The sequence below is a fragment of the Rhinopithecus roxellana genome, chromosome 10, assembly GCF_007565055.1.
Source record: "Rhinopithecus roxellana isolate Shanxi Qingling chromosome 10, ASM756505v1, whole genome shotgun sequence".
NCBI classification, from domain to species: Eukaryota; Metazoa; Chordata; class Mammalia; order Primates; family Cercopithecidae; genus Rhinopithecus; species Rhinopithecus roxellana.
In genome coordinates this window covers 3589946-3616096 of record NC_044558.1, presented here as the reverse complement: position 1 = coordinate 3616096, position 26151 = coordinate 3589946, and the positions used below count along the sequence as shown (strand labels likewise).

General features: G+C 42.8%; 1 protein-coding gene across 1 annotated transcript in view; it reads right to left on the bottom strand.

Moving 5' to 3' along the window:
- ANO2 (anoctamin 2) overlaps window positions 1-26151 on the bottom strand; it is a 362906-nt gene that overhangs the window by 70050 nt on the left and 266705 nt on the right. The window contains exons 15-16 of the mRNA XM_030939846.1: window positions 16396-16470; window positions 3283-3478 (exon numbers count right to left, since the gene is read on the bottom strand). Coding sequence (XP_030795706.1) covers window positions 3283-3478; window positions 16396-16470 — 271 coding nt within the window. The remainder of the gene's footprint in view (window positions 1-3282; window positions 3479-16395; window positions 16471-26151) is intronic.

Below are 26151 nucleotides of genomic sequence, written 5' to 3'. Positions count from 1 at the left end.
TATAGCTGCCCTAGGGCCAAGGGAAGCTGTCTGAGGGTGCTGACTGGGAGCAATGTCCCCAAACCCACTGTTCAGGAAAGGTTGACTGGATGGGGATTTCCAAGCTAGAAGCCCATTGAAAGAGGCTGAGGACAATGGCATAGGCGTTAGGCTGTGAAAACCGTCCAGACACGTGATGACCAGAGGACAGGAGGAATATGATGAAGGAAGGATCAGTAAACCTTTGTCCAAAAAAGTTCCCCAATACCCACTGCCACACAGTTGGGGGTGGGAGGAGAAGGAGCCAGGTCTAGAGTTCAAAGCTTCTTTCCACTGGATTCTCAAATTCAGTGGTCCCTCTCTGAGCCCTCTGGGGTACCCAGTCTAAGGTAGACAAGAGCAATGCCCCAGAACAAGGCTCACCAGGGTTCCTGATGGAGACCCAACACACCACTTCAGTACAGATGCTGAGAAACTGACATCAAAGTCACACAAAAGAGATTCACATTTTAGAGGTAGAATCTGAGTCTGAACTTTAGTAAAGTGAGGGTATAATACTTCCCTTCCTGGCCATGCAGTTTCTGTGAAGATGAAATGGAGTTACAAATTTTATTTTAAGTTTAAAAATACTTTATGAGTATCACTCTCAGAGAGAACAAAATGTACTTGTTAGGATTGTATCTCCTTTCCAGGGCACAGACTTTCTTATGGAGTCCTGGACATTGATTTAACAGCCCAGGGTAGCCGCTTTGGTCTGGGCAAGGAGGCTGTGTCGGTAGAAACAGTGAACACAGCTTCATGATGTGAAAGCTGTGTTACAGCCCATTTTATTTGTGGCTTTAAACAGAAGAGTGAATGCCCCGCCTCGCACATGGGGAGTACTCACTAAATACTTATTAACGAGTTTTCTATTGTTGCCCACTCAATTTCTCTTTCATCTTTATCACTATCTAGAGCAATGCAAGAAGAGAGATAACGTAACACAAATGAACAGCAAGAAGAAAGGTCGACATCACCACTGACTTCCTGGCCCTCTTTTTCCTACTTCCTGCCCATACACTCAGCAATGTCCTTTCAATTGGCTCTCCTACCTCTCCCTATTCTGTCACATCCTATTTCCCTGCTAAGTAATTTTGCAGACAGCTCCCGTCATGCCACGCTCTTAAAAAAAAATCCTCAGTGGTGCTAGATCAGGACCACATGGAGTGAGTAGGGGACATTTATTTCTACTCCTGATGTTCCCTCCATGCGGTGGGAGTGTGATTAGTTGTAATGTCTCAGCTTGTCTTCCCCCAGCTCAACCATCTCTCCTCTTGGGTGAGAGAAGGAGTAGCAGCTTATCTTATGGTTGAGTCTGGAAGAGGACGCTGGCATTCCTTGCCTAGCCTCTTTTTCTGCCCCTACTTGGAGGGGAGCTAAGGGCCTGCGGGAAGCAGGTGTTCTTCTATGTCCCTCCAAGTTCTAAGTTCACAGGGCTGGCCCATCCACCGCTGCCTGCCATGGAGAGAGAATGTCTTTTTGGTTCTTCTCCTAAGCTACTACCTCCCATGTAGCCTTTCTCAGTTTTAAAGCTGATATTTTGGCTTTGTCTACACTTGCCTTGATCTAATTTCTCAGCTGGTTCAGTAATCAGGCCAGGAAGATGGTACTGTTTATTGCTGAATGTCCCTGGGAACTTCAGCAAACACTTTTCCATTATCTATGAAAAATATCGGAGTCCTCAGCCTGGCATTTTAGATTTCCCATCAAAAAGCAAAACAAAACAAGAAAACATGAGCTGGTTAACTCCGTCGGCCCAGTTTCCCACTCCATCATGCCCTGGATGTGCCCTGGACCTAGAGCTCCGGCAGCGGGCTCCCCTGGCGTCCTGCGCATGCTTCATGCTTTCTTTCTCCCATACGCTGAGTTCAGCTCCTGCTCCGCTGGTGTTTAGCTCAACCAAGACTCTCCCAACCACCCAAGTGGCTCATTTGCCACTTTCCTGCATGTCTTTCCTGACCCCCTGATCACTCCCTTCAGTGCTGTATTTCTCGCTTGGTTTCCTTTGCCAGGAATCTCCCTCTCCTCCTGCCCATCCCCTTCTCCCTATATGCGTGTCTGTCTGACTCTCACTTATCTCTGAGCTCTACAGTTAAATGCCTCTCCCTCCAAAGCCTCCTGAGTCCCCAGGAGTGTTGGATGTTCTTCCAAAGTGCTTCCATAGAATCCTGTCTATCATTAAATATGCTGAATTACAATTCTCTGCTTATTTTTCTCAAGAAGCTTATGAAGAAACACAGATAACACTCATAAATATGCACATTCCTGGAAACAGCAGAGCTGCCCCTAGGATGCTAAGCTGCCGATAGCAACACAGAAGCCAAAGCAAAGTGCTCACCATGGGTAGTGTTACAGTAGAGGCCAAGCAGGGGAAAGGCACAGAGAGAGCAACTTTCTGGAATTCTCCAGTCATCAGGAGAAGGCTCTTGAGGAGGTGGTTATCCTATCAAGGGTCCGTGTATTAAAGGCATCATATATACCATCAATGCAACCTCCCTATGAGGTTAACCAGAAGTTAGAGTCAGAGAGGGAAATCCCTACATTCAGAGAGGGAAGGGATGAATCCAGGCCACCCAGAATACATACAATGGGACAGGGTCTCGACTGTCAGCCTCCCCCAGCCAATAAGCACAAATGCCAAATGCCAAAACGTGGTGCTTGGGCAACAGCAGCGTACAGCTCAAATGACACGTCTGAATATTGAGGCCATTGCATTTTTCTCACTGGTTTGAAGCTTGGGAAGTCTGATATGCCTCTTTGAAGTCTACTGAGTGCCCGGGGAATGTGTGGATTTTCTGGGGCCTCTGACAATATGGGGATAGATAAGACCAATAAGACCCTCTTGGGCTCAAGTATCAAGAGGCTTTCCTCAACTTTATAGATGCTGCTGGGAAAATGAGAGCTAAAGCTCTGTACTTTTTAACAGGAAGTCTGCCTTGCTTTGAGGTTAGGCTAAAAAGAACAGACCCTGTGGTTTATCCTTAGGGGACAGTGAGTGTCCTGTCACATGAAGCAATCAATACAGGCCAGAGGACTTGATCAAGAATGTTACAGGAAGGATTCCCGCGTTTAGAGAAAGCCCTTTGGCAGCCCTGCAAATACACATACATTGTACTTCGCCATTCCTCTAATTAAAATTCACTGTACAAAGCGCCCTGTCCCTGTCCCATTTCTTTTTTTATTTTGGGTCATTATCACCAAAAGCCTTGCACACATTGACTTCAAGAGGGCCTAGGACAGCCAGAAGATTCAGTGACACAGTACCAATTTTGGTGAGCCAGTTGGCCACAGCACCATAGATCTCGTCGAGGATGAGGATGACCACGAGGTTGATGATGACTGCTGTTGCTGTCACTGTCACCCGGACATTGGAGCGTGTAGCCTTATTGAGAGACAGAGCGGCTGCTGTTGTTATTCGATACACAATCACCCCAAAGACGATTGAGAACGTCAGGGCAATCTGTTTGGGGGAAAACAGAGAAAAGTACACATCAGCAGACAATTCTTGAGCATCTACTATTTGCTCTGCCAACAGGACCATTTGCTGTTATCAGATATTATTAATCTGGAGTCTTTTGGTGGGTAACAAGGGAATCTTTTGGTGGGTAACAAGGGATTCTAGATATTATTAGTCTGGAATATTTGGCTGGGTAACAAACTTTTAGGCAGAGTTCTGAGGGGAGGTGCATTTTCCAGGGGAGGATGTCTTAATTTTTATCAGAATCGAAATGATTTATCACACACACACACAGTAAGGATGAACACGCTGGACCCTGTGGAGTGTTCAACACACATGATGCAATTTCCTTCGTGAGGGAGCTTTTGATCTTCTATGGAAATAACATGAACTCCTTTTAAACAAACCATAGTAAATAATGCCCAAGAATGGATTAAATGCTAGATGAAGAGTATTATTGCTGAAGGAACTCCAAGTACATGGGAGCAAGTAAATTTGGGTGGCCAGGGAATAGTCTGTGGAGACAGTGGGATTTAAAACGGAGTTTTCATGAGAAGAAATAGAAAGCCACTGAAGGTACCTGAGCTGAGAAGTGATGAGTTACAACTTGATAAGTAGAGGCAAGAAGGCTGCTCAAAGGAGAAAAGAGGGAATACATCAGGAGTGAGATTATAGGAATCTCAGTCCTCAGGATGAACAAAATATCACTGTAAGATTTCTCTCCTGGGTGACTTGAAATGGAGGACTCAGATTCCTCATTTGGTTCAGAAATGTCTACGCTGCTGTGCTCCAAAAGGAGGGTTATAGCTACGTGACCCCTAAGTGTCTCCTCATTTCCTCTCTCTAGAACCTAAGAATAATAAGGCACTCTCTTAGACCTAGATCTGCCCAACAGCCCCTCTTCCTTCTTCTGTCCCCACGTCCCCTCCTGTCCCCATCACAACCAAGGAAGGATCATTTCCAGGAAGAACAAGGATGCTGTGAGAAGAAAGTGCCCTGAGTAAGCCTCTTAGAGGGGACACAAGAAAGAGAGACAACTGCTAGGTGCATGCCCCGCTCAGAGCAAATTCTAACCTGCTGCAGTCAAGACTTCTTCAGGAAAGAAGGCTTCCTTCTTAGGACTCTTTCTGTAAAGGAAACTGTGCAGGTCCTATTTCCTCTGCAGGACAGAGAATGGGCACTGGCTATGAAGAACTAAATAGAAAACGTGGGGAGAGAACACGGCAGGTGGAAGGCTCCCCTGTGCTGGACTACACACACACACACACACACACACACAAACACACACACACACACACACACACACACGGAGCGGGGCAGGAAGGAGGGGGTGAGAGGAGGGGAGGAGAGGCACAGGAGGGAAGGGGAGGGGAGGTGGGGGCCTCTGGCTTGGGCAGTGCTTTGCAAGCAGTGTGAATGACACTCCAGTGGCCTGCCAATGGGTTGCAGATGTGTCCACGTATGGATGTTTTCAGACCTCTGGTGGGTACCTGGGGTGTGCTGGTGGCAGACTCAGCTCTTTATCCTGGTGGGCTTCAAAAACTACCAGTAATTGCCCCATGGGCCGTGTTGTGAAAAAGCAGCCCTTGGTAAGGAAGGCAGAAAGGTGGTGTTCTCTGGGTAGAGGAAGGCTGTGTGTTTGGGTGTGTGTGGGTGTGGGGAGAGGAGAGGTTGGATGGGAAAAACAATCTGCGTGAGGCCCCTCTTCTGCTGCAGGGTGGGGGTGGGGAGCGGCAGAAACACCAGCCTCCAGGACTAAGTAGGGACTACTACCGTGTAACTGGGAAAACCTGGACATGACATCACCCCTCTCCAACAATGGAGACATTTTCACTTTCCATTCCTCTGGGATTGTCACTGCCAGACAGTAACGGCCTAGAAAATGTGGTGTGAGATTCTTTTCCCCAAAAATCACTTTTGCAGTGAAGACCAGTGATGAAAGTATTGATGAGGCTGGAGAGGTGAAGGTATTGAGGAGTGAGTGAATGTGTGTGTGTGTGTGTGTGTGTGTGTGTGTGTGTATTTGGGGTTGGGATTAGGAGATGGACTAGGGGAAAAAAACAATGGCAAAAACATCCGTTGTTTAGGATCTTATGGGAGAGACATGGAGGAAGGTGTGGGGAGAAGATCAGCTTCTATTCTTCTCTAAGAGGCCCAGCTGCTAAACTAGAGAAGGAACACTCTTTGCTACTCAAAATATTGTCCAAGGACCAGCTGCATCAGCTGGAAGCTTGATTGAAATGCAGAATCTCAAGCACAACCCCAGACCTATTGACCTGGAACCTGCATTTTAACATAATTCTTTTTCGAATTCAAGTAGCACTGTTCTACTTACCTAGGAAAGCCTTCTTTCCCACCCTCCCTTCCTCCCCAGCCCCACTCCCAGCACACTTTACTCAGCTCTCTGATTCTTTGCAGGTTTACCTTCTCTGGTCTTGATTTCCTATCCCACTATAGAAATCAAGCTCTGAACCTCTCGTTTGGTGTTTCCCAGAGCATTTCAAGATTCACAGAGCTTTCAAGTTGCAGGAACTTGCAGAGCACCAACCCAGCCATGTGACCATTTTGCAGATGAAGAAACAGGCATGGAAAAGTGAAGATTTGCTGAAGTCCACAAGGTGTGGACTACAACCCTACTGTTCTGGATCATGGTAGAAATTGTAAAATCTTAGCATTTAGGAATCATCTATGTACAGTCTTTAGTCTCATACACAAGGAAACTGAAGCCCAAGAGGCAAAAATGTGATTGATCCAAGGTCTGGAGGGTATATGGTAGAGCTGAGATGTTAATGGTGATAACATCATCAATACCAGCTAAACTATTTGTGCCTTCTAGATGTCTTTATTCGATGCATATATTCACTAGCACTGATTCTTTTAACTACCATGCAAGACATGCCTTTAATACATGAGATTTAATGATGATTTAGGATTTGAACCCTGCTCCATGGTTCCAAAGTCTACAATCCCATCCTGACATTAGAACCCAGGTTTTCCAGCACTAAATCCAATATTATTTCCACCACTTGTGGTTACGTTATTTATTTACTTTTTCTTTTTTTGTTGTTTGAGATAGAATTTCACTCTTGTTGCCCAGGCTGGAGTGCAATGGCGCGATCTTGGCTCACCGCAACCTCTGCCTGCCTCCCAGGTTCAAGCGATTCTCCAGCCTCAGTGTCCCAAGTAGCTGGAATTATAGGCATGCGCCACCACACCTAGCTAATTTTGAATTTGTAGTAGAGATGGGGTTTCTCCATGTTGGTCAGACTGGTCTCTAACTCTCTACCTCAGGTGATCTGCCTGCCTCGGCCTCCCAAAGTGCTGGGATTAGAGGCGTGAGCCACCATGCCCAGCCCACATGATTGATTTTGTTTATTAAGTTCAATACACATTTTCTGGTTGCTTATTGTGCAAACCACTGCACTGGGTATATTCCATGTTTGTGATCTGTCTCTTCCAACTAGGTCAAAAGGAGGTTTGTCTTGTACCACATTCTGTGCCTCAAGCCACTTCATAACAGCGCCTCCTGTAGAACCGGTTTGGTAAAGATTCGCTGGGCAGTAGCTCTAGGGGATCTGGCTGCTCTGCACATGGTCATTTTATTACGGTTCCTGTTGCTTTTGGTGTTTTAACATCACAACTTTACTTCTGGGGCATAAACAAAATGCAACATAAGCCAGGCTACAGAGTCCAGAGTCCTACTGACACCAAGAGAGAGACAGGAAAGAGAGGGGGCCTCTTCATCGCCGTCCAGAACTTGCATTCTGAAGCAAAGTTGAGAAAATCATTGCACACATACAACAAAGATGAGCCTAGTAGCAGCTGGATGGAGTCACAGGCCTCTGTTCACGAGCTTCTGGTATGCTCTCAGCAGACAGCAGGGGGATTAGTCAGAGAAAACGCCACAGAAAAACGTTTTGGGACAGACTTAGAGGGAAAGACTTAGAGGAAAGGATAATAAGGAAGAACTTTCCGGAAAAGGGAAGAGGAGCAAGTAGCAATGCACAAGGCACAAGTAACCTCTGCTGATCCCCAGCATGGCACACAATAGTAGCTCAAGTATAAAAATACAGGCGTGCGCACACACTAACAACTTCATCATCGACATAGTACGCTGCCTATGACATCCACCTAGTTTATTTTATTTTATTTTTTTTATTATACTTTAAGTTCTAGGGTACATGTGCATAACGTGCAGGTTTGTTACATATGTATACTTGTGCCATGTTGGTGTGCTGCACCCATCAACTCGTCAGCACCCATCAATTCGTCATTTATATCAGGTATAACTCCCCAATGCAATCCCTCCCTTCTCCCCCCTCCCCATGATAGGCCCCAGTGTGTGATGTTCCCCTTCCCGAGTCCAAGTGATCTCATTGTTCAGTTCCCACCTATGAGTGAGAACATGCGGTGTTTGGTTTTCTGTTCTTGTGATAGTTTGCTAAGAATGATGGTTTCCAGCTGCATCCACGTCCCTACAAAGGAACCACCTAGTTTATTTACCCATTCAGTCATTCATAAAATGTGTCTTAAGCTCTTCCTTGTGCCAGTCTCACTTGTAGGTCCCAGTAGGAAAAGGAAACAGAAAGCACTGCCTTCACAGAATGGATCTTCTAGTGGGAAAACATAGACAATAAACTAATAAATAGGTAAAATATGTAGTACCTTCAGCATGAGAAATACTGTGGAGACAAAGAAGGCAAAGAGGGTACAGAGATCAGTTGCAATTTAAAATAGGGTGGTTGGGAAAGAGATGGGTGAGGAAGTGACCTTTTACCAAAGACCTAAAGGAAGGATTTAAGGGAAGTGGGCAAGGGGACAGGTGGAGTGGGAGATGGGTGGGCAGCCAGGAGGGGGCCCTGCAGTGTGTGGATGTTGGCTTCTACACCTCAGGAAATGGGAAGGCATCAGAGAGTTTTGAGCACAGGAGGGATGTGAGTTGGCTTAGGTTTTAAAAATTAGCATGCTGATGATCCATCAGGGGCAGTGTGCAAATAAGGCAGATCAGTGAAGGGGCTATGATGAGAATCCAGGCTGTGGAGGAGGATTTCTGATGGTGGACTCCCAATATCCAAGTGTAAGAAAATGACTATCTGGGGCATAGGAAGAAAGCTCAGGCACCTAGCTCTAGAGGAGGGACATTGCCTCTGACAATCCCCTCCCTTACAAGAAGAAAACAGGAGGGCCCATCTAAAAAGGAAACTTTAGCTGAACACACTGGATTGGTGAAGAGAGAGAGAAAGTCTGTCTTTGTCCATGCTGGCCTCTAACACAAGGAGGCAGATAAATAGCACTGGGGCATTTCTTTGCTCTCATCACCCCATGAAAAGCATTTCCAACTGACTTTGCAGATTGGCATGTCTGAAACCTTCCTAATGCCCATGGTCCTGGCATCTTCTGACTAGGTTCAAGCACAGGGGTGAAGAAAGGAATGAGATGAGAGATACAGTAGGTGTCTATGGCTTACCCTAACTTCACCACAGAAAATTACTTGTTTCTAAGCACCACCCTAAGCCCTTCATCTCATGCTCCACACCTTGTTCTAGGGTAATGCCAAGTCCTTTTTCTTTAGAAAACATCAGAGTGAACAGCAACTTACAGAATGGGAGAAAACATTTGCAATCTACCCATCTGACAAAGGGCTAATATCCAGAATCTACAAAGAACTTAAACAAATTTACAAGAAAAAAATAAACAACCCTATCAAAAAGTGGGCAAAGGATATGAACAGACACTTCTCAAAAGAAGATATTTATGCAGCCAACAGACACATGAAAAAATGCTCATCATCACTGGTCATCAGAGAAATGAAAATAAAAACCACAGTGAGATACCATCTCACACCAGTTAGAATGGTGATCCTTAAAAAGTCAGAAAACAACAGATGCTGGAGAGGATGTGGAGAAATAAGAATGCTTTTACACTGTTGGTGGACTCCCATCACCAGTGGTGGGAGTGGTTAAACTAGTTCAACCATTGTGGAAGACAGTGTGACGATTCCTCAAGGATCTAGAACTAGAAATAACATTTGACTCAGCCATCCCATTACTGGGTATATACCCAAAGGATTATAAATCATGCTGCTGTAAAGACACATGCACATGTATGTTTACTGCAGCACTATTCACAATAGCAAAGACTTGGAACCAACCCAAATGTCCATCAATGATAGACTGGATTAAGAAAATGTGGCACATATACACCATGGAATACTATCCAGCCATAAAAATGGATGAGTTAATGTCCTTTGCAGGGACATGGATGCAGCTGGAAACCATGATTGTGAGCAAACTACCACAAAGACAGAAAACCAGACACTGAATGTTCTCACTCACAGGTGGGAACTGAACAATGAGAACACTTGGACACAGGGCAGAGAACATCACACACTAGGGCCTGTTGGGGGGTGGGGAGCAGGGGGAGGGACAGCATTAGAAGAAATACCTAATGTAAATGACGAGTTAATGAGTGCAGCAAAGCAACATGGCGTATGTATACATATGTAACAAACCTGCACGTTGTGCACATGTACCCTAGAACTTAAAGTATAATAAAAAATAAAAATAAAGAAAGAAAACTGGGATTTTTTTTTTTTAAGTGGGAAAAAGAAATGGGAACAAGATAGTTCAAACAAAGATTTTAAAAAACCAAATAGGCAGGAAACAATATAATGTATTGTCCAATCTGAAATACTTTTGAGAGTAAAAAAGTGCTATTAATAATTCCCCCTGGTCTGGAAGCTTAAGCCTGGACAAGCTTGAGCACCTGACTGTGAAGGGTGATGTGTAAAGGGGACTCCCCCGATTCCCACCACTCTGCTCCCAGCTCCCGCCCGCATGGTTCAGATCCCAGAACTTGCTGGTGGCAGTTGTGGGACCTCAGGCAGAGTGAGATTCTCAATTAGTTATTGGTTCTGATACAGAATCTTGCATTTATATCAAGATTTGGAGTTGGGTGGGGTTGGGAAAGGGAAGATTTTACAAAGGAGAGATAATTATGTACTATTTGTGGACAATAAAAATATTCCCACTTTCCAGTCTAGCTTTAGGAGGTATCAATGGAATTTTAAAAAAAGAAAAAACTCAGAATTTTGGCAAGATGATCCGCCATTGACCCAGTTTTTAGTATTTGTTGAATGGTGGCCCAGTGATCAATTTGTTGTTGTTGATGATGATGATGACGATGATGATGATACAGATTTTTCTCTCAGGCAGCAGCTAAGCTCCTAGTATCAGTGTTCTTCTTGCCTGACTTACCAGTGGCATGTGATACAATTGATTGCCCTGCCCCTTTGAAATGCTTTCTTGACTTCTGGGACTCTGTATTCTCCCCTGTCCCTTTTCGATTCTCCTCTCTGGCCCCTCCTCATGCTCCTAAACTTGAGCACTGCAGTGTCCTGGGACTTGGTCTTTGGACATTTTCTCTATCTACTCTCATTCCCTTGGTGATCTCGTGCCATCTTATAGCTTTAAATGCCTTCTAGTGATTAGGTCTCCAGCCTGGACATCTTCCCTGAACTCTAGATTCATATCCATCATGAGGGCAACCGAGTAAGGAATAACTGCAGATTTTGGGCTGCTCAGGATAAAAGCCTTGGAGTCATTCTTGACTTCTTTTCAGTTTTATACTACACGATCAAATTCTTTCAGTTCACTTTCAAAATAGAACCAGCATCTGAACACTCTTCACTCTCACCCTGCCCAGGCCACCACACTTCTTGCATTATCACAACAGATTCCTACTTGATCTCCCTCTTCCCACCCTTGCCTTTCTACCAGCATGTTCTCGCCCCAGCAGCCAGAATGATCCTTTTGATATGTATGTCAGGTCATGTCACTCCCTGCAAAACTCTCTACTAGGGGTTCTCATCTCACATAGAATTAACCCATGTCCTTACTGTGGCCTCCAGGGCCCTACCTACAGGGCTCCTCATTACTTCTCTAACTGTGTCCCCCTTTGCACTATCCCCTGCAGGGTGCTCAGCTCCAGCCACACTGTGGCTCTTTCTTGCTGTCTCTCCTGATGCCAGGCATTGCTTCCCTTGGGCCTTTTCTCTTGCTGTTTCCTCTGCCCAGAATGTTCCCCTAGAATATCCATGTGGCTAGCTCCTCCGCCTCCTCCAGATCTTTGATAAAATGTCACCTTAATGAGAACTTACCTGACCAACCCATTTAATATATGCATTTTGTGTCTTTTTAAATTTTATTGTGAACATACAGAAAAATCAATTTTACACACACACACACACACACACACACACATACACACTGAATAAAACAAACACCAGTATAGCCCAGACCAGCACTGCCAGCAGCTTCGAATCCCCTTCTCCCCAGTACACACACATGGTCTCCCATCCTTGCTGCTCCTTTGGATCCAACCACTGTGCAGAATTTTGTGATACTCATTATCTTGCTCATTTGATAGTTTTAACACCGAGGTATGCATCTTTAAACTATATAGTTGAGTATTGTCTCTGAACACTATGAGTAGATTCAAACTGTATATACTCTTTCGTCTTGTTTTTTTCACCCTTGATGTTATACACAACTATTAGTTTGCTCATTTTCATGACTGTATAGTATTTAATTGTATAAATATGCCTCAATGTATGTATCCATTCTGGTGGTGACAGGCATTTGGACTGTTTCCAGGTTGAGTTATTATAAACAGGGCTTCCATAGACATCCTTGTACATGTATTTTGCTGCTCATGTACACAAGTTTTTCTAAGACAGATATCCAGGAGTAGAATTTCTGGGCCCCAGGACACATGTACTTCCAGTTTCACTAGATAATGCCAAACTACATCCAAAGTGTTTTTGTTTTTTCACCTTATACTCCCAATAGTAGAGTTTACAATGCTCTTTTGATCTGTATCTTTTCCAACACTTGTTATTTACAGACTTTGGGGCATATATGGTATCTCGCTGTGGTTTAAATTAGAATTTCCAGGATTACTAATGACATTGGGTATTCTTTTATAGGTTTATTGGCCATTTGGATTTCCTCTTTTGTGAAGTACATATTCATCTTTTTCCTATTGTATACTGAATTACCTTTTTCCATGTTTTTAAATTCTTTATATATGTTAAGAGTAATTCTTTTGAGTTATAGTGGTTGCAAATACATTATCCCATTCTGATAATTTGTCTTCTCACAGAGTTTATTAGGTATTTTATGAACTTAAATTCTTAATTCTAACATAGTCAAATTTACCAGCATTTTATTATGGTTGTGTTTTTGTATCTTGCTCAAGAAATTCTTCCCTACCCCAAGGTCATGAAAACATTTTTTTCTTATATATTTAAAAACTTGATTGTTTTCCCTTTCACATTCATCTTTAAAATACACCTAGAATTGATGTTTTTGAGTTGTGTGAATAAGGCCTAGGTTTATTTTCTTCTGTATGGACACCCAACTGTCCCACAAGCATTTCTTGAGAAGTTCATTCTTTTCCCCATTTATATGCAGTGCCACTTTCATTACTCTGGTTCTTGGTTTTCTATTTTGTTCTTCGGTCTAACTATCTCTTCCCACAAGAATATAACATTATCCTACTTACTGTAGTTTTATAATTAGAGTAACATATCCATCCTTCAAGAGTTTGTTGACTAGTCTTAGCCTTTGTGCTTCCATACAAATCTTAAAATCAGTTGATCGACTGGACAATCTAAAGACCTTAGAACATTATTGTTCTATTTATTGCCCACCCAACTTACATATTATTGTTGCATATATTTTAGTTCTATCTTCTTTAACTTCGTGAAAATTGGCATTATTATTGTTACAGTCAAGGTTCATATAGGTTTTCTCACATATTTACCACTTTAAACGCTCTTCATTCCCTTCTAAAACCATGATCTTCCATATGGGACCATATCCAAGGCACAGTCTTAGAATTTATTTTAATGAGAGATTCAGTTGATAGCAAACTCTCAATTTTTATTTGTCTGTAAATACCTTTAATTTATCCTTACCGCTACATGATATTTTTCTTGGGCATAGAATTCTCAGTTAGAAATTGTTTTGTTTTCAGCACATGAAGAGGGCTTTTCACTGTATTCCGACTTCCAATGTGCTATAAAATATCAGTTGTAAGTCCAGGTGTCTTTCCTTTGAAGGTAATTTGCCTTTGGATTTGTGGATGCTTCTGAGACTTTTCTTGTGTCTCATATATTCTATAATTTCACTATGATATATCTAGATACAGATTTTTTTTTTTTTTTTTACTTTTTCTGCTTGGGTTTCATTGGGATTCTTCAATCTGTGGATTGGCATTCTGCATCAAATTAGGAAACCACCAGTCCTTATATCTCATTCATTACCTGTTCTCTTTCAACCTGTCTTCCATGTTGCCAATTTTTTGTGTCGCTATGCTGTATTACAGATAATTTATTCCAGCCTGTATAGAAGTTTACAAATTCTTTCTTCAGCCTTGTCTAACTTGTTGTTAAGTCTATCCATGGCTGAGGCAGGAGAATCGCTTGAACCCGGGGGACGGAGGTGCAGTGAGCCGAGATTGCGCCACTGCACTCCAGCCTGGGTGACAGAGTTAGACTCCATCTCAAGAAAAAAAAATCTATCCATGGTTGTGTGTGTGTGTGTGTGTGTGTGTGTACACATATACATACACATATATACATGGCATATAAAAATCATATATATAACAATATTTTTGTTAATTTCTATATATATATTTATTTCTAGCAGATAGAGGTTTATTGGTTAGTTTTCACATCTGCTAGATAATTTTCAAAATAGTTTCTTATTCCTTGTGTATATTTTTAAGTTTGCTGTTTTAACCTGTGACTGATAATTTCAATATCTCTGGTCTTTGCTGTCTGTTCCTGCTGGTTCTTTCATATGGTGCTTCAATTTCTTGAGTAATTAGTTGTTTTTGACTGTGTTCTCTTCATCGCCCTTGCAAAATTCTTTCGGGTGACTTTTTGAGGCCTGGCATAAATATGCTTCCCAACAGAGAGAGCTTATATTTGCTTCTTCTGGGCACCTGGGAGCCCTACTAGTGTTGGGTTAAGTTCACAACCTGAGGTTCCCCGATCCTCTTACGTGGTGACCCAGGATAGAAAGCCACAATAGGGATTGCCCCTGGCCACTTCTTAAGGACAGAGTTTTGTTTCCCCTTTCCTCCCTTTTCTGCTTAGATCCATAACAATTTTTCTGTAGTCTCATAAGTGGGAAAGGGTGTGTACAGTCCAGTTTCATCTTTACTCTGAACATAGCCCTTTGGAGTTCTGATTTAATTTGGTGAGGACATCCTGTTATAATCCCCATTTGGGGCCATCCGTCATCCCTAATTTCTATCCTGCTTGCTCCCATAAAACCTCCAAAACCAAAGCCTAGGTTTGCCTGGACGGGCAAATGTTCTCAAGGTAAAAGCAGCTCTAGTGCCCAGGCGTTTGTTTCCTTGGTTCCCATTTTCCTTTAGATTTTAGCCTCTGGTATTACTTCCTATCCTGTTAGTCCTTTGAGGCTTTGAGAAGATTGAAAAACATATTCATTCAATTTTTTTTGGTAAATTTTAGCAAAATGGGAAGTTACAAATAGCCTAACCTACTACTACTGGAGACAGAAGTCTATATTACCTATTTATTGTTATTTATTTACTTATTTATTGTCTGCAAATTTTTTAAGAGAGGGATTATTTTGTTTTGTTTTCTGCTGTATCCCCAGTGTCTAAGAATGGTGTCAAGCACATCGTTTGACTCATTAAATACTGAATGAAGGAATAAACTCTTTAACAATAATATGCATATTGTGGGAGGCTTTGAAGTGCTAAATTAAACTTTTATGTCATAACAGCTTAACACACGGCAACTCACCACATATTCTCGAATAAATTCAACATGCCTTGCACTTGTTAAGCAATGAAAAGAAAGCAAATTTAGACTTCTAAGCTGTGGCAAGGCACCCATCAACTCTGTACTTCATCTGAAAAATGAGGAGTTGAATTGGTGATATCTAAGTTTCCTTCACCTTTTACATTTCTAAGACGAAAACACAGTTCCTGTACTTAAAGGTCATGATGGCAAAAACAATGGCAAAAAAAAAAAAAAAAAAAAAAAAAAAGAAACCTCAGGCCAGAGTCAGAGTTACAAGAATTTCCAGACCAATTTTTGGAATAAGTGATCCCTCTTCCACCCTGCAACTAACATGTAGGCCTACTTAGAAATGCTCTGAGCTGTGAGTACACACACTCCTTTGTAAAGCAGAACCTCCAATCTTGAATACCGTAAGGAATATTTCCATAAAGAGATACGGGGTATTAGTAACCCTAACATTGTCCTCTGATTTTTGCCTTCCCCTGAGGTCCTCTAGCTTCAGGTACTGCTGTCTTGCCCATGCTGGCAAACAAGAATAAACTGCTACCACTTTATTGATCTAACTCAAATACGAATCACAGGATTTTCCCTCAGCTTTCCCTGACACAGCTGAGACCATCTGGGTCTTGCAAAAGGGCTGTACCAAATTCTAAGGTACAGCACAAGGAAATAAACCCAGCAACTATAGGAAAGCTGAAGAATCACACTTACCGAGCCCAAGCTGGCTATCTCCTGTGGCTTCCAGACTCTGGTCTATCCACAAACGTCAGAGAGAGCCACCCCACAGCCCAAACAGGCTGCTGCAGTTGCAGCCATCTTACCTGATTCCTTCTCCAAGTTTCTGGTCTGTCTCAATGCAGAAGCACCATCTGGTAACCCACTCCCTGGAAGTTCCAACTTCTGCAGGTGTGGTCAATGGCCTCACTATGAGACAAGATCCTGCCCCTCTACACAGGACTGTGGCTTTCCCTTTACCAACCTCTCATTATTTTCCTAGCAGAATATAATATCCACAATAGTCACATAACAGCATCTACATGCATGCAGTCACGGGCAAGTGGTCCCTCAAAGAAATTACCATGAATAAGATGGAGGCAAAGTTCATCAGGTAACCTGGGAAACGATCCTTCCAGGTCAGTTTATCTTCATCATCCTGGGGAGAAACAGGAGAGCAGAGACAATCAGAAGGCACAAATAACAGATATTAATTAATTTGCTCTCAATTTACATATATTTGCATATGATTGATCATTATCACCCTATATAGATATATTTCTAGTCACTGATGCCTTACTCTCCATATTATCAACAACTCTCCTAATTTTATAATTTCTAGATGAGCTGGCGTAGCCTGGAAAAATTACAATGAAAAAAGGATAAGATTTTATTTCAAACTCACACTGGGCTGAAGTTCTAATTCAATCACTTATCAGCTGTGTGATCCTGGATATGTCTCTTATTAACATTTCCGATCTTTTATTTCCTCATCTGTAAACTGGGCACAGTAGTGATACCTGCCCTGCCTACTGCACACGACAGTTTTCTTTGTTTTGTTTTAGTAAGAAACGTGAATATAGTAAAGCAATGGACAAATGACAGGTAACAACCCAACCACAGGGCAGCATCCCATAAATAGATCATCTGTTAAATAAAACATCAACCACTGATCTTAGAGCCTAATAATTGTGCAAATTACCACAATTTTGTTCTTCAAAGAGGCTACATGTAGTATTATGTGCTCTCCCTTGTCACAAATCCAAACATTTTGAGGCACAGGTTAAGCTGATCCATTCAATCAACTTGGCTGAGAATCCTACCTTTTTCCCCTTGGACGGGGTCCAGTTCACCCAGGCCATTATCCTGGGACAATTGTATCACTAACCAGAGTCCTCCTTCAGCATGCTCTGAGGACCCTCATTTGGTGGGGGACAGGTGAGGGGCTGCCAACAGCTATGAATGATAAACAGCTCTGCTAATTAAACGGCTCTGCTGTATAAATTTAGTTCAGGCACTTGATTTCTCTGAGCTGCAGTTCTATAAAATTAGAATTGATACAGCTGTCCTGCCTACTACACAAGGTAGCTGGGAAGACCATCTGAAGCCGTGTTTGTGAAGGTGCCGAGAATATGGCAGAGCACTCCCTGCCAGTAAGGCAAGAATCCACGAGTACTTCTGCAAGGTATCTGAATGCGGCTCAGCGGTGAGCGCTCCAGGGCCCCTGCTCTCTCCTCTCCCTCCCTCACCACCGATATTCAGAACACACCTGATTTGGCGCTAGCAACAGTGCCATCTAGCCTTTGAAAGCTTGTACTGTAAGCGAAGGACCTCCTTATCCTAAAAGATTTCTTTCTAAAAATCCCTCTAGGGCCCACTGTGCGTTGATCTTGGTGCCAGGCACAGTGGGAGACAGAAGGAAACTGACAAGAACACCACTCCTGGGGGGCTCACAGGCTAAGGAAACAGAGATGACACCCACACACCAAAAGGTTTAAGAATCCCTGGTCAGTTTGGGAGTGAGGGTTATCTGGGAGTGAGCCTGAAGGGATGTGAGAAGAGGAACAATGCTCGTGCCTGGAACCGAGCAACGGTGGAGTTGGCTTAATAAATTGTGGTGGGAATGAGTGTTATAGCTGAATTCACTTAGTAATCAGCACTTGCATTTACAGATTATGTAAACAGGCAATAGATTCAGGTTTGCACAGACTCAGTGATAGAATCCTGTTGCTAGACTCTTGGCCCAACAGGCTTTCCATCATACAGTGAGAACAAGGTAACTACATCTTATGGCCATTCTGAAGAAATAGGAACCTATGAACCTATTTCTGATGGGATTGGAAAAAGACTCATTCACGTTCTTCTAAATTAGGCCAAACATCAAGAGGGAGTAGAGTTTCTTTCATTTTCCTTCAGTATTAATTCTTAGTTTCACTCACACACTAACATTTTCCTTACAGGTTTTTTTTTTTTTTTTTTTTTTTTTTGAGATGAATTCTCACTCAGTTGCTCAGGCTGGAGTGCAGTGGCACGATGTTGACTCACTGCAACCTCCGCCACCCAGGTGCAAATGATTCTCCTGTCTCATCTTTCTGAGTAGCTGGGACTACAGGCACGTGCCACCACACCCGGCTAAGTGTGTGTGTGTGTGTGTGTTTTAGTAGAGACAGTGTTCCACCGTGTTAGCCAGGATGGTCTCGATCTCCTGACCGTGTGATCTAATCCGCCCGCCTTGGCCTCCCGAAGCGCTGGGATTACAGGCGTGAGCCACTGCACCCGGCCCCTTAAGGGTATTTTTAAAAGATTTTTCAAGCTGTTGACAAGGAAAACTGAGGATGGGCTGATGGATGATAACACTCAATAGGGATTCTGAAGAGAAATTTGAGGGGCCAGGGAAGGACTTTTCCTGAGCCTCCCGCCCAATTATGGTCAAGGTTTTGATGAATAAGTCTTGGCTCAGTCCTGCTCAACAAACAAAGTCTAAACAGTGCCAATGGGCCGGGCTCTGTGCTAGATACTGAGGACACGCTGAGGAGAAGGTTCAGCTCTGCCCCGGAGGAGCTCAGAGACCACCAAGGAAACAAGGAAAAGCAATTCTAAGCTAAATCTGATTAGGAAGGTGGCATTACTATTTTGCATAAAAACGAGACATAACTAAAAAGCAACCAAATTAAATGTCCACTCAAACCAACTGAAAGAAAAAATGCTCATTTTGATATGACGTTCTAGTGTATGTTGAAAAATCACCCCTTCTTATGTTTACATTGGTGATCTCTTTTTTCTGGAAGTCACAGCTCCCAACACACACACAGTGCTCATGCGTTCAGACACTCTCCAAACATGAGAAGCCAAGAGAAACACAAACATTGCACCGCTGTCTTCCAAGCTCCCAAAGTCACTAGTAAAAATGACAGTGAGTAAAGTAGTCTTTACTTATAATAATCTGGCTCTAATAATGGAAGCCAATTAAAATTCTCCATTCACGGATACATTAACAACATGAAGACTTGCAATAAAATATCCTTAACTTAAATACATTCTGCTTACAAATCCTATAGCCAGCATATAAGACAGCACAAAGAGAAGTAGGCTTGCAACCAGGACATCCAAGTTCTGAACTCTTGGCTCTGGTACTTCTTAGGTGAATGACCTTGGGAAATTCCCAGATCCTCAGCTTCTTTATCTGTAAAATAATTTATGTGCCCTATCTGTAAAATATAGTTGTATCTATCACACCAAATTACCATGCATTTAAAATTGCCCAACCTGTGAAGCAGGTCAAGAGAGTGCAGGCACACAGAGGTATGAGAACTCTTAGCACCTCTCTCTCCTTTTAAAATGGAAATAACACTTGTCCCACCTAAGTGGCCCAGGTATTGTGTGGATCACATGAGTGCATGCATATGAGAGAGCTTTGTAAACTGGAAGGCTCATAAAAGTAAGGTCTAATCAGCTTCATGATATAATCAAAAGCAGGTGACTATAAAGCACTTAGCTAATGCAATCATTGTTAAGACAGGAGCCTAGCTGTCCTCTGTGCTAGCTTCTTTGTCTCAGCTCTTTGTGTCTATGTCCCTTGATGATGGCTCCCAGTTTTGAGCCTCCAGACAGCAAGCAGCACAGTAATAAAACCACATAAGTGCCCTTTTGGCAAGCTAAACATTTGGAAATGAAATCACTGAAAAGGCAATAGGTAAGAGTGCTATTTAAACAAATCCCTTGGAGAATAATTTTGTAAAGTGGCAATCATCCTTGAGTTGTTTTCTTCTTCTTTTTTTTTTTTTCTTTTTCTTTTTTTAGAGACAGAGTCTCTCACTCTGCCACCCAGGCTGGAGTGCAGTTGCACAATCATAGCTCGCTGCAACCTCTAACTCCTGGGCTCAAGTGATCATCCTGCCTCAGCCTCCAGATTAGCTGAAATTACAGGCATAGGACATCACACCTGACTTCATTTTTAATTAAGATATAATTTACACACAGTAAATTTCACCTTCATGAGTGTTTAGTTCTGTAAGTTTTGATAAATATATAGTCATATAACCACAACCACAACGACAATCAAGATATAGAACAATACCATCACTTCCCATTATTCTCCCATGGCCCTTTGTAGTCTATCACCTCTCCCAATCCCCAGAACCTGACAAGATCTGTTTTATGCCCCTTTGGTTTTACCTTTTCCAAAATGTCATATAAGTGGATTCATAGAGTATGCAGGCTGTTGAGTTTGGCTTCTTCGACTTAGCATTTGAGATTCATGTTGTCCATGTGGTTGCATGTGTTGGTAGTTTGTTCCTTTTTATTGCTGAATAATATTCCACTGTGTGAAGGTACCACAGTTCATGTATCCTTCACTATTTGAGGGATGTTTGAATTGTCTCTAGTTTTTAGCAATTATGAACAAAGCCATCGTAAAAGTGTCTGTGCACTAGTTTTGGTGTGAACATAGGTTTTCATTTCCCTTGGATAATTACCAAGACGTGGAATTACCAAGTCATAAGGTAAGTATGTTTGACTTTATAAGAATCTGCCAGACAACTTCCCAAAGTGGGTGTACAATTTTGCGTTTCCATTAATAAGATATGGTATTTCCTTCCTCTATTTTCTTTATTTTATTAAATACATTTTTAATTTAGAATAGTTTCATATTTACAGAAAAGCTTCAAAGGAGTTCCCATATGCCCTGCACCCAGTTTCCCCTATTATATTAGTTAAATACATTTTTTCACAACCAATGAACCAATATTGTACAGTATTATTAAAGTTCATACTTTATTCATATTTTCTTATAAATATAATATAAAATCTAATATTACTTAAATTTAATAATATACTATTTATATTCGTTTTTACCTAATAGCCATTTTCTGTTCCAGGGTCCCCTCAAAGAAAATGCATTATATTTAGTCGTCATGCCCCCTTAGACTCCTCTAGACTGTGACAGTTTCTCAGACTTTTCTTATTGGTGGTGACTTCGTTCATTTTGAAGTGTACTGGTCAAGTATTTTGTAGAATGTCCCTCAACACAGGCTTGTCTGAAGTTTTTCCCATGATTAGACTGAGGTTATGCATTTGGGGGAGGAAGACCAAAGAAGGAAGGGGCCATTTTCATCACATCATATCAAGGGTACAGGCTAGAATATGACTGACCACTGATGATGTCAACCTTGATCTCCTGGTAGAGATGATATCTGTCAGATTTTTCTGTTGTAAAGTTTCTTTTTTTCTCCTTTCCATACTTTACTCTTCAGAAGAAAATCACAAAGTGCCCACATTTAAGGTGTGGGAATTACACTCCACCTCTCTGAAGGGGCAGGATCTGCAGATTCTCCTAGGTTTTTAATCCAGATTTTTATATTTTGAGTTTGCTAAAAGCAGGACTGTAAAGAAGAGATACTCAGTCATACCAATGTGAAACCAGTGCAGGTTACTCCCAACCCTAAAAGAAGAATGAAGACGATAAATGCCAAGTGACCAGGACTGGAGTGGAACTGGGTTTGGGCTTCAAAAGAAGCAGGCTGTGGTCCTCATTCTTTGGGAAGCCCACAAAGGACAGGAAGCCAAACCTTGCCATCCTCATTGGCAGTTCCATTACCATCATCTGCCTCAGCCCTCCAGATAATAGCAAGAGGGTCAGAAATAGGTCAGACTGGCTTCTATCAAAATGTTCATACACTGTCCCTATGTTCTGGCAAATATTTTGGGGGCAGTGTCAAAGAGAAGAGAAATATAATGGATTTGGAAATACAGGATGTGGGCTTCATTCTGTCTCCACCTCTTTATTAGCTGACCCAGGGCATATTGTTCAAATTATCTGTGTCCTCAAATCAGTATCTCTAATGGGACAACTGGTAACTTTCCTTACTGAGCACTCAATGAGTATACCACATATGTGACAGTACTTGGAAAATTACAAGTTCTATATAATCGTGAGTTGTAGTACTCTTGTTTCTATACAGGATGCATACATCGAACATCAAATATATACCTCAAGCATCATGCTAGCACCAGGCAGTAGGCATACATAGAAGAACAGCTCACATTATTGGCCCTAACTAGTAGCAGAAACTGAGAAAGATGAACACAAATTACGACATGATATGACATGCAAAGTGCTATGGAAACAGAGAGGAGGGAGTGAATTCCAACCTAGAGGAATAAGGAGAGACTTCAATGACTAGGAGACATTTCAGTTGTGATTAAAGAATGATTAGGCCGGGCGCGGTGGCTCAAGCCTGTAATCCCAGCACTTTGGGAGGCCGAGACGGGCGGATCACGAGGTCAGGAGATCGAGACCATCCTGGCTAACACGGTGAAACCCCGTCTCTACTAAAAAAAATACAAAAAACTAGCCGGGCGAGGTGGCGGGCGCCTGTAGTCCCAGCTACTCGGGAGGCTGAGGCAGGAGAATGGCGTAAACCCGGGAGGCGGAGTTTGCAGTGAGCTGAGATCTGGCCACTGCACTCCAGCCTGGGTGACAGAGCGAGACTCCTTCTCAAAAAAAAAAAAAAAAAAAAAAAGAATGATTAGAGTTTCCCAGGATGCAAAGGGGGATGAAGGTATTCCAGAGAAAGCACCATGTGCAAAAGCATGGAGATACCATAACACACGGTATGATCAAATGGCTCAGTGTAATGAGAGGGTAGGATATATACACAGCAGCAGAGTTTTAGATAGATAAGGTTAAAATCAGATTCCTGACTACCTGGTAATCTATGGTGCATCTTTCATTATGACATGAAGGATCAAACATCAGAACAGAATGACACTTCTAGCTAGCAGATAGCAAGTCATCTGATAGCAGGCTGGCAGGGGTCACAGAGAACAAATAATCCAGTCCCTTGCTGATCAGAGCAGTCCTGAGGTACAGGAGGAGAGGTGACACACCCATGGCTAGTCAGCAACTTCATTCTAGGCAACATCAGAACAGGGTCTCTGATACTTCTGCTCAGTTGTTGAGAAGGCTGTGGCTAACTGGTTCCTTTATAAGGAATGGTTGCTTCTAGATTTTAAATTCTAAATAATATCCAGGGACCTTCTAAACATGAATTATGTTTTAATGCCATAGTTGATTTATTCTGATGGTGAAAAATATTGAAAGCAATTACTTATTTGCATTCAGTTCTGTGTACTGTTTGAGGAGCAGAGCTGAGGTGCTGTCTGCCTATCACTTCCGAACCTTTACTCTTCTGTCTATGAGAGCCTCTCCTTTGGGGGGCACACCATTCAGCCACAAGGACTTGTACTTTGTGATTACCATCTGCATCGCCATCTTCCCCAATCCTGCCATCATCACAAGCAACTGAGATCCAGAAACTGACTTGCTCCTCAATGTCCTCATGTCAACCCTACTTCACTCTGGCCAGCAGCTCCTCACCACAGTCCAGGTAATGTTGATATTTGGAACTCTTCACTTCCTATTCTTCCACTACTCTTAGTCTGGCCCACCACTCCGGTCATACTAAACATCACACACATGCTTCCGTGCCTGAGTTCATCTAACAGAGCCACACAACAGCGCCTCATATTGAATCAGAGCAGCCATCCCACTTCTCAATAAGATAAGGGATTCTGAGTGCCACTGAAAACATTACACAACTGCATGGATTGATGTCACTATACAGTCACAACTGGCAACATCAGTTGTGCCCCCACTGCTTCCTGACCATACTTTTTCCATTCTCCTATACATCCATCAGTTGTGTCCAAATTGCCCTTCTCTCTCCGCAAGCCCCCTATTCTTCTATCCCTTTTCTCCCACTCATTACATAACTTCACTTTTTTATTGGGGAAAAAAAAAAACTCAAGATCATCATGTGAGAATCTCATTTCTCCTTTTGCCATCTACAATTTTATCTTCATTTTTTCACATCTGACCTTTCTGTCTCATTTGGAGAGATGTCCCTCCCTCTTACTGACTGCCAATCTTTCTACCTTTTCTTTAAATCTCATCCTCTCCTCAAGGACTTTGTTCTCCTTTATCTTAAAACTGTGTTTTCAGGCTTTTGCAGGTACCTTCAAAATCATCTGCAGGATTTGTTAAAACAGATTTCTGGGCTCCATTCCCAAAGATTCTGATTCAGTGGCTCTGGAATGGGGCCTGAGAATTTGCATTTTTAATAAGTTTTCAGGTACAGTGAGTGCTGCTGCTGCTGCTGTGTTGCTGCTAGTCAGGGAACTATATTAACTCTCTTAAACCATTTCCTTCTGCTGGGTATGGCCACCCTGCCTGCAGACACACCAAAAAAAAAAAAAAGAGCTACCACTTTTAAATTGCTTACAATGTGACTGACAATTAGCTATGTGCCTTAGACATATCCCATTTAATTACTGTAGTAACTCGTGAGGGGTGATTATTATTCCCATTCTATAGCTGTAGGACCTGAAGGTTCCAGAATGTTATGGAACTCGTTCACAAGTGAATAAGTGGCAGCTCTGGAATCCAATGTGTGTGAGTCCAATGCCATGTACTCCACAGCCTCTCATGTGGTGCAATACTCTGTCATCTAAAAAATACATGAACCATGAAGTAGCCACAATATTGGAAGGAGTCAGAAGAGAGGAGGGTGACCAAAACTCAGGGAGGGACACAGAGGCACAGCTCCTCTTGACAGAGAGATCAAGTAAGTTAAGAGCAGCAAGGCATCCGTCAGCATTTGTCATTAAGATCATCGGCAACCTCTGTGAGGAAATTTCAAGGGAATAGTGGGAGTAAAACCAACACTGCAGATGATGAGGAAGTGGGTGGAAGGTGAGGGAAGAGCAGCTATAGTTTGCTTTCTGAAGAAGTTGGAGGGAACACAGGGTTGCAGAGTTCAGATGTTTAATACCAGCACTTCCCCATACTTTTTTCCTAGCTAAAGTGACTACCCACCTGTTGAGGACCCTCAAATTCTTATCACCAGCCCAGATCTCTCTGTTAAGCTCCAAACTCATTTGTCCAACTGCCTAGTGAGCATCTTCAACGGAATGTCCTAAGCTCAAATGTCCCAAAAAGAATGGATCACCTTGTTCCTTAAACCTTCTTTTTTATCCTAACTCAACCACATGAACTGAACCATGACTCTTTGAGCAGGCGACACCTGAAACAGAGGCATTCCCTTGGCTTATTTCCTCCCACACACTCACAGTTGATCGGCCCCAGGTGTCGTGAGGTCCACTTCTTAAACCCTCTCCTGATCTTCCCCTCCTGTCCATTCGTACTTCTGGTGGCTTAGTTCAGGCCCTGCACAGCGGACTCATTCCCCATCCACTGTACTTACTGATTTTCTTGCCTTTCCTCTTCATGAACTGTCAGTTCCAGGAGAGCAGAGGCCTTATAGGTGGTGTCTAAGCATAGTGTCAGATACATAGTGCAAACTCTTTCATTGTTTGTTCAACCAGTGTGTCTCCCACTTTCCCCTCAGATGCAAGCTGCTCCAAGCTGTCTCTGCTGGGTCTCCTATCAGGTCCTATCAGGACCTCAACTCTGAAAACAATCTTGGTAACATTTAACCAGCCTCACTTAGATCCCTCTCCATGTAAGGAGGCATGCAGGGCATGGCCTAGACACTGAGAATTCACTGAGGCCAGTGGCAGGTAGAAATAAAATGGAGAGTTTCTCATCCCTGTCTTCAGGGATACTGTCTGCCTTGATTTCCCAGGACAGGGGATCCAGATATTGCAGCAGGCAGAGGTCTTCTACAGATTGGGAGGGGATGGAAGCCAAATGCCTCTGGTCAGAGACACCACAGGGAACTGTGGATGGAGAGGGTTGGCAGGGCCGGGACAGAGTTTCTGAGGGAAGTCACATGGGGGAGCCTGTTTCCAAGAATGACTTCAGTAAACCAGGGCTGGTTCA